The following is a 9,563-nucleotide window of genomic DNA, read 5'->3' on the forward strand; positions in this document are numbered from 1 at the left end:
AGAGTTGACTCATTGGAAAAGACTCTGATGTTGGGAGGGATTGGGGGCAGGAGGAGAAAGGGACGATGGAGGATGAGATGGCTGGATGGCATCACGGACTTGATGGACATGAGTCTGAGTGAACTCTGGGAGATGGTGATGAACAGGGAGGCCTGGCGTGCTGAGATTCGTGGGGTCGCAAAGAGTTGGACATGACTGAGTGACTGAACTGAACTGAACTGATAGTCTAGTAAGTGTGCAATAGAATTATGTTTTTAAAATGGACCTTTCTTAATTTTAAAATATTTTATTACCAACAGATGGGGCTTCCTTGATAGCTCAGCTGGTAAAGAATCTACCTGCAATTCAGGAGACTCTGGTTCAATTCCTGGGTTGGGAAGATCTGCTGGAGAAGGTATAGGTTACCCACTCCAGTATTCTTGGACTTCCCTGGTGACTCAGACTGTAAAGAATCTGCCTGCAATGTGGGAGACCTGGGTTCAATCTCTGGGTTGGGAAGATTCCCTGGAGAAGAGATTACCAAAAGATGCTAAGCATCATTTGAGCCTTTAGTAAATAACAATCTTTTTGCTGGTGGAGGGACTTGCCTAGATGTTAATGGCTGCTGACTGATTGGGGAAGTGATTGCTGAAGGCTGGGTGGCTGTGGCAATTACAGTAAGACAACAGTGAAGTTTGCCACTTCAAAGTCTCTTCCTTTCATGAATGATATCTCTGTAGCATGCAGTGCTGTTTGATAGCATTTTACCCAGTGTAGAACTCCTTTCAAAACTGAAGTCAGTCTTCTCAAAATCTACCATCCCTTTATCAACCAAGTTTATGTAATATTCTAAGCCCTTTCTTGTCATTTCAACAACCTCATAGCATTGTCACTAGAAATAGATTCCAACTCAAAAACTACTTTCTTAGCTTGTCCATGAAAAGAAACTCCTCATCTGTTTAAGTTTTACAATGAGACTGCAGCAATTCAGTCACATCTTCAGGCTCCACTTCTCATTCTAGTTCTCTTGCTATTTCCACCACATCTGCAATGACTTCCTCCAATAAAGTCTTTTTTTTTTGAGTCTTGAACTGCTCAGTCACCCATCAGGGTTGGAATCCACTTCTTTCAAACTCCTATTAGTATTGATATTTTGACCTCTTTCAATGAATTACAAATGTTCTTAATTGCATCTAGAACGGTGAATATTTTTTAGAGGTTTTCAATCTATTAATACTTTGCCCAGACCTACTAAAGAAGTCACGCCCTATGGCACCTACAGTCTTACAAAATATATTTCTTGAACAATAAGACTTGACTGGAGAAGTTACTCCTTGATCCACAGGCTGCAGAAGGGATGTTGTGTTATCAGGCATGAAAATAACATAAATCTCATTGTACATCTTCATCAGAACCCTTGGGTGACCAGCTGCACTGTCAATGAGCAGTAATATTTTGAAAGGAATTTCTTTTCCGAGCAGTGGTCTCAATAGGGAAATATTAAATTATTAAACATTAAATATTTTATTGAATATTAAAATATTTAGTAAAATATGCTGTAAATAGATATGCTCTCATCCAGGATGTGTAGAGTAGAGACAACAGGATTTGTATAGTACACACAGAGTAGATTTACCATAACTTTTAAGAGCTCTATATTTTCAAAATGATAAATGAGCATTGGCTTCAACTTCAAGTCACAAGCTGCATTTATCTCTAACAAGAGTCAGCCTGCCTTTGAAGCTTTGAAACCAGGTACTGACCTCTTCCTCTATTTCTTTGCATTGATCACTGAGGAAGGCTTTCTTATCTCTCCTTGCTATTCTTTGGAACTCTGCATTGAAATGGGTATATCTTTTCTTTTCTCCTTTGCTTTTCGCTTCCCTTCTCTTCACAGCTATTTATAAGGCCTCCTTAGACAGCCATTTTGCATTTCTTTTTCCTGGGGATGGTCTTGATCCCTGTCTCCTGTACAATGTCACGAACCTCATTCCATAGTTCATCAGGCACTCTATCTATCAGGTCTAGTCCCTTATATCTATTTCTCACTTCCACTGTATAGTCATAAGGGATTTGATTTAGGTCACACCTGAATGGTCCAATGGTTTTCTCCACTTTCTTCAATTTCAGTATGAATTTGGCAATAAGGAGTTCATGCTCTGAGCCACATTCAGCTCCCAGTCTTGTTTTTGCTGACTGTATAGAGCTTCTCCATCTTTGGCTGCAAAGAATATAATCAATCTGATTTCGGTGGTGACCATCTGATGACGTCCATGTGTAGAGTCTTCCCTTGTGTTGACGGAAGAGGGTGTTTGTTATGACCAGTGCATTTTCTTGGCAGAACTCTATTAGCCTTTGTCCTGCTTCATTCTGTTCTCCAAGGCCAAATTTCCTATTACTCCAGGTGTTTCTTGACTTCTTACTTTTGCATTCCAGTCCCCTATAATGAAAAGGACATCTTTTTTGGGTGTTAGTTCTACAAGGTCTTGTAGGTCTTCCTAGAACCATTCAACTTCAGCTTCTTCAGCATTACTAGTCGGGGCATAGACTTGGATTACCATGATATTGAATGGTTTGCCTTGGAAACAAACAGAGATCATTCTGTCATTATTGAGATTGCATCCAAGTACTGCATTTCGGACTGTTTTGTTGACTATGATGGCTACTCCATTTCTTCTAAGTGATTTCTGCCCGCAGTAGTTGATATAATGGTCATCTGAGTTAAATTCACCCATTCCAGTCCATCTTAGTTCACTGATTCCTAGAATGTCAATGTTCACTCTTGCCATCTCTTGTTTGACCACTTCCAATTTGCCTTGATTCATGGACCTAACATTGCAAGTTCCTATGCAATATTGCTCTTTACAGCATTGAACTTTGCTTCTATCACCAGGCCCATCCACAGCTGGGTATTGTTTTTGCTTTGGCTCCATCCCTTCATTCTTTCTGGAGTTATTTCTCCACTGATCTCCAATAGCATGCTGGGCACCTACCAACCTGGGGAGTTCATCTTTCAGTGTCCTATCATTTTTCCTTTTCATACTGTTCATGGGATTCTCAAGGCAAGAGTACTGAAGTGGTTTGCCATTCCCTTCCCCAGTGGACCACATTCTGTCAGGTCAGAAATGGTAGGGATCTAACAGAAGCAGAAGATATTAAGAAGAGGTGGCAAGGATACACAGAAGAACTGTACAAAAAAGTTCTTCACGACCCAGATAATCACGATGATGTGACCTCTCACCTAGAGCCAGACATCCTGGAATGTGAAGTCAAGTGGACCTTATGGAGCATCACTACAAACAAAGCTAGTGGAGGTGATGGAATTCCAGTTGAGCGATTTCAAATCCTGAAAGATGATGCTGTGAAAGTGCTGCACTCAATATGCCAGCAAATTTGGAAAACTCAGCAGTGGCCACAGGACTGGAAAAGGTCAGTTTTCATTCCAATCTCAAAGAAAGCCAATGCCAAAAAATGCTCAAACTACCACACAATTGCATTCATCGCCTGGTGGGCTACCACCTATGGGGTCGCACAGAGTCAGACATGACTGAAGCAACTTAGCAGCAGCAGCAGCAGCACACGCCAGTAAAGTAATGCTTAAAATTCTCCAAGCCAGGCTTCAGCAATATATGAACCGTGAACTTCCAGATGTTCAAACTGGTTTTAGAAAAGGTAGAGGAACCAGAGATCAAATTGCCAACATCCATTGGATCATCAAAAAAGCAAAAGAGTTCCAGAAAAATATCTATTTCTCCTTTATTGACTAGGCCAAAGCCTTTGACTGTGTGGACCACAATAAACTGTGGAAAATTCTGAAGGAGATGGGAATACCAGACCACCTGACCTGCCTCTTGAGAAACCTGTATGCAGGCCAGGAAGCAACAGTTAGAACTGGACATGGAACAACAGACTGGTTCCAAATAGAAAAAGGACTACGTCAACACTGTATATTGTCACCCTGCTTATTTAACTTATATGCAGAGTACATCATGAGAAACACTGGGCTGGAGGAAGCACAAGCCGGAATCAAGATTGCCGGGAGAAATATCAATAACCTCAGATTTGCAGATGATACCACCCTTATGGCAGAAAGCAAAGAAGAACTAAAGAGCCTCTTGATGAAAGTGAAAGAGGAGAGTAAAAAAGTTGGCTTAAAGCTCAACATTCAGAAAACAAAGATCATGGCATCTGGTCCCTTCACTTCATGGCAAATAGATGGGGAAACAGTGGAAACAATGTCAGACTTTATTTTCTTGGGCTCCAAAATCACTGCAGATGGTGATCACAGCCATGAAATTAAAAGGTGCTTACTCCTTGGGAGAAAAGTTATGACCAACCTAGATAGTATATTCAAAAGCAGAGAGATTATTTTGTCAACAAAGGTCCATCTAGTCAAGGCTATAGTTTTTACAGTAGACATGTATGGATGTGAGAGTTGGACTATAAAGAAAGCGAAGTGCTGAAGCACTGATGCTTTTGAACTGTGGTGTTGGAGAAGACTCTTGAGAGTCCCTTGGACTGCAAGGAGATCCAACCAGTCCATCCTAAAGGAGATCATTTGGTGTTCACTGGTGTTCATTGGTAGGACTGATGTTGAAGCTGAAACTCCAATACTTTGGCCACATGATGTGAAGAGCTGACTCATTTGAAAAGATCCTGATGCTGGGAAAGATTGAGGGCAGGAGGAGAAGGGGATGACAGAGGATGAGATGGTTGGATGGCATCACTGACTCGATGGACATGAGTCTGAGTGAACTCTGGGTGTTGGTGATGGACAGGGAAGCCTGGTGTGCTGCGATTCATGGGGTCGCAAAGAGTTGGATACGACTGAGTGACTGAACTGAACTGACCTCTTCTCTCTGTACTGGAAGACATCTTCTTCCAGTACAAAGCTGATTTATCTAAATACCATGAAAATCTGTTCCATAGTCTAGCCACCTTTATTAATGATCTTAGCAAGATCTTTTGAATGACTTCCTACAGCTTCTACATCAGCACTTGTTGCTTCACCTTACACTTTTATATTATGGAGATGACTTCTTTCTTTAAACCTCATGAACCAATGACTGATAGCCTTGAATTTTTCTTCTGCAGCTTCCTCAGCTCTCTCAGTCTTCATAGAACTGAAGAGTTAGGGCCTGGCTTTTGAATAGGTTTTGGCTTAAGGGAATTTAAGGCTATTTGCTCATCAGTTCAGTTCAGTTCAGTTCAGTCGCTCAGTTGTGTCCAACTCTTTGCGACCCCATGAATCGCAGCACGCCAGGCCTCCCTGTCCATCACCCAGAGTGTCACCTCCCTGTCACCAACTCCCGGAGTTCACTCAAACTCACGTCCATCGAGTCGGTGATGCCATCCAGCCATCTCATACAGATCATTAAAACTTTCTCCATATCATCAATGATGCTATTTTGCTTTCTTATATCTGTGTTCACTTTGAATTTCCTTTAAGAACTTTTCCTTTGCATTCACAACTTAGTTAACTATTTGGTGCAAGAGGCTTCGCTTTTGACCGCTCTTGGCTTTTGACATGTCTTCTTCACTGAGGTTAATTATTTCTAGCTTTTGATTTAAAGGGAGAGGTATGTGACTCCTCCTTTCATTTGAACACTTAGAGGCCACTGTAGGGTTATTGTGCTATATGCTCAGTTGTTTCAGTTGTGTTCGACTCTTTGAGAGACTATGGACTGTAGCCTGCCAGACTCCTCTGTCCATGGGATTCTCCAGGCAAGAAAACTGGAGTGGGTTGCCATTTCCTCCTCCAGGGGATCTTCCCTACCCAGGGATCGACCCACATCTCCAGTGCCTCCTGCATTGCAAACAGATTCTTTACCACTGAGCTACCAGGGAAGTTATTAATGGCTTAATTTCAATATTGCAGGTTTATTAATGGGCTTAATTTCAATATTGCTGTGTCTCAAGAAATAGAGAGGCCTGAGGAGGGAGAGAGAGAGACAGGGGAATGGTTGCTAGTGGAACAGTCAGCACATAACAAAAGATTTAGAGATTAAGTCTGTCATCTTATATGGGTGTAGTTTGTGGCACCCCAAAACAAACACAATAGTAACTGTATTCTATTGAATAGGTCACTGATCATTACAACAAATATTATAATAATGAGAAAGCTTGAAAAATTGTAATAACTACTAAAATGTGACACAGAGACATGAAGTGAGCAAATACTTATTGTAAAAATGGTGCCAGTAGACTGGCTCAATGCAGGGCTGCAATGAACCTTCAATCTTTAAAAAATACAGTATCTATAAAGCACAATAAAACAAAGCATAATAGAACAAGATATGCCTGTATAGTTCCCAATGTGCAGTAGGCCAGTCTGGGACAGTTGTGTCTATGAATGAGTTAATAATAACTCAAATGGTAGGAAACATTGATTGACATTGTATATATGACATATGGAGAAGGAAGCGGCAACCCACTCCACTATTCTTGCCTGGGAAATTCCATGGACAGAGGAGCCTAGTGTACTGTCCATGGGGTTGCAAGAGTCAGACATGACTAAAAAACGTGTGATATATATATATATATATATATATATACACACATATATTTTCACAGACATTATATATTATGCAACTATATGTTATATATCATTTCATTTGTTAACAGTAGATACCATTATCTTCATTTCATGCATAAGGAAATTGAGGCTCAGAGACTTATCCTTTAGAAGTTATATGATATCCATTCAGTTAGATTTTCAATAAATCATAAGGAAAGAAAATATTGTTCTGAAAAAGGTTTACAAACAGCATTTACTGCTATAATAGAGTATTCTAATCCAGCACCTTTCAAGTTTAATGTACATATGAATCACCTAGGGAATCTGGTTAAAATGTAGATTACAGTTCATTAGGTATTGGATGAGAGCAGAGTTTCTGCATTTACAAGCATCCTAGGTGATGCAATGTTGATAGTAAGGAGAACACATATTGAGTAGCAAGGCTCTATCCTACTTAATTAAATTCTCAGTGATCCCCCTGTTTCCTTCCTTATAAATGTGTATTCCTAAAAAACAAAACAAAAACCACCAAAACTGAAAAAAACAACCTTTCAAGAAAAAAGAAAGAAAGAAAGAAAACTTTCATGTATAAGAGCTAGATCTGGTCACATCTTAAGACAAAATCTTTCAGTCATGTCAGAGGAAGGGTCTTGTAAGATACCTTTTAATTTGGTCCTTCTGGTTAATCCAGGAAAGTTGTATATGTATATGAGTGGTCTTAGCCGTCGATCAGAAAAAGCCACAACTTCATAAGGAATGTTAGTTGCCACGACGCCCACAATTCCATTCATACACTGGAGTACAGTTCTTTTCTTGGTTTCAATATTGATAAATATTACGAAATTCCCAGAAGGGTAGCAAATGGTGCTGTCGTTGACAAAATGAACATTCTGCTTGGGGAATCCTTGCACCCATCTTTGGGAAAAAATAGGTCACATCAGTAGAATAGAATACATTTCAAATACTTTTTCTTTCTTTCTTTCTGTTTTAAACAAAGCAAACAATAGATTATGAACAGTTTTGAAACTCATCTATTCTCTTTTCACCCCCTTTCTGCCCCAAACCATCTCTCAGATGAAAGAACACACAAGGTTGCTGTGAGACCAGTTCCAGCTCAGGCACTAAAGAAACTTTAGTGTAGACCTAAAGTTCCACAGGTCTTGAGAATCTTCTTCAGAGAGTTTTCTAGTGAAGCACAACCTTTGTTCAAACCTCAAAGAAAATCTTCCTTCTGAGAAAATCCCAGAAGGATTTCTGAGGTCTTGTATGCATGGAAAAGAAAAAGTAAAAACAAGAGAGAGCAAAAAGAGCTTGATCATAACAGAAAACAGGTGCATCCTCGGCCTTACCTTTAAAACTAGTTTTTATTTAAAAAACAAATGTTTAAAAAAGCTTTAAATAAGATAGCCTGGATCCACCTGAAACTATTACAAGGTCGTTGATCAGCTATATTCCAATATAAAGTGAAAAGTTAAAAAAAGAGAGAGAGAGACCCTGCTTAGTGGTTTGGAGCCAAATAGGAAAATTGCTTCTTTACTAAGATGGAGTGTGTGCAGCTATATTTTAGATCTAAAACTAGAGATAAATGCACAAATTAAAAGAAGTAAGTAGACATGAATGAAAAGGTTAGAACACAAAAGTAATATATTTTGAAGTAAGGAGTGTGTGGTGAATGTTAAGCTAGAGGAAGAAGACAAAGACGAGAGTCTGAGATGAGAGGAGAGTCTACCTCTATTTAAAAGTTAAAGATAAGCTTAAAGATGATAGAGAGGATCAGAGAAGGACACTGGTTCAGAGAGAAGCTTCAAGCGACTAGGGAGTACAGCCAGGACCGGTGAAGGATGCTGTGTGGAACACAGTGCAACTAACACTCTAGAATGTGGAAGGAAAGCAATGCCAACTTACACCTGCGCAGCGTTTTATGTTTTTCAAAGGCCACTACAGGTGCAAACAAATCCAGAGTCGGTGGATAGGAGACAGAAGGAAGGGACTGATGGCCCTAAGTACGGAGAAAATCACCAAAGACCATTAGGATGGAAAGAGGGCTGTCACTGGGATGGGTGTGGGCGGTGCGGAACATACATGAAAGGAAAATGTTATTGAAGGTAATAGAAAGAGGAGGCAGGAATTAAAGAGTGTAGGAGAGCAGTACTGGTTAAGACAGCGGCGGGGTTGGGGGTGGGGGGTGAGTTGGTGGGGGTGGGCAGGGAGGAGTAGAAAGAGATGGAACTGTTGTCATTGAGTAAGGAAATAAAGGGAGCGAAGTCACAGAGAAAGGAAGTCTGCAGGAAGGCGTTGGTGGCTGAAGAAGAGGTCGAATTTGTGGGACGGCAGGTCTACAGGACCAGAGGAAGCAAAGGGTAGGGAGAGGTTGTAGTTCTGAGGGAAGAATTTCCGCGAGAGGAGTCAGTCGCAGGGACGCCGCACCTCACGGACAGGGACGCGCCAAGGGCGACGTTGTGGACTTCATCTCGTTCCCGGCCTTGCGCCATGGCCCAGATATTTCTCAGCCGGCCGGGGGCAGCCAACACCTGACCCAGGCCAGGGTCCGCAACGGTTACCCTAAGGTCCCTGGCTGCTGGGCTGGCAGAGCCGCCACTGTTTACACCGTATCCGGGATACCATAACTCCTACGCCCATTGGTTCTGCCCTTTCAGCTTCTCTCTCTTGAGCCAAGCGGATTGGTGGGAGTGCTGAGCTGTCTCAACCAATGGGAGAGCGGAGGGCGAAACAAGGGGCTGGCCCCAGGGTGGGTGCTGGAGGGATCCAGCCTCGGACAAGTAATTACACAAATAATAAATAGCAATAGCAAGCTTTACTATTGAGTGCTGACCGTGCCAGACGTTGTTCCACGGGCGGTTCAGATATTATTTCATTTAATATTCAAATCCTCTATCAGACTCATTTTGTAGAAAAGGAAAGCAGAGTAAGAGAATTGCCCAAGACTACAAAACTGAGAGGGACTTAAAGCCAGATCGAGTCTAAATCTAGAGCTTCAAACCTTTGATTACTAATTACATATTCTAACATACCCTCCACTATTCCAAGGAGGCATACAGCTTCTGGA

The 9,563-nt window shown here is 41.3% G+C and overlaps 1 protein-coding gene and 1 pseudogene across 5 annotated transcripts in view; both read right to left on the reverse strand.

Annotated features, from left to right (window-relative positions):
* Positions 1 to 9,084, reverse strand: part of CFAP43 (cilia and flagella associated protein 43) — a 100,352-nt gene extending 91,268 nt beyond the window's left edge. For all 5 annotated transcript variants that reach the window (XM_040254374.1, XM_040254376.1, XM_040254375.1 and 2 more), the window contains exons 1-2: positions 8,924 to 9,084; positions 7,158 to 7,411 (exon numbers count right to left, since the gene is read on the reverse strand). In XM_040254374.1, the coding sequence (XP_040110308.1) occupies positions 7,158 to 7,411; positions 8,924 to 8,988 (319 nt within the window). In that variant the 5' untranslated portion in view covers positions 8,989 to 9,084. The remainder of the gene's footprint in view (positions 1 to 7,157; positions 7,412 to 8,923) is intronic.
* LOC120873973 lies at positions 463 to 6,622 on the reverse strand (annotated as a pseudogene).
* Positions 9,085 to 9,563: the final 479 nt, after the last annotated feature.

Source organism: Oryx dammah, unplaced genomic scaffold, assembly GCF_014754425.2.
Source record: "Oryx dammah isolate SB20612 unplaced genomic scaffold, SCBI_Odam_1.1 HiC_scaffold_14, whole genome shotgun sequence".
Lineage (NCBI taxonomy): Eukaryota > Metazoa > Chordata > Mammalia > Artiodactyla > Bovidae > Oryx > Oryx dammah.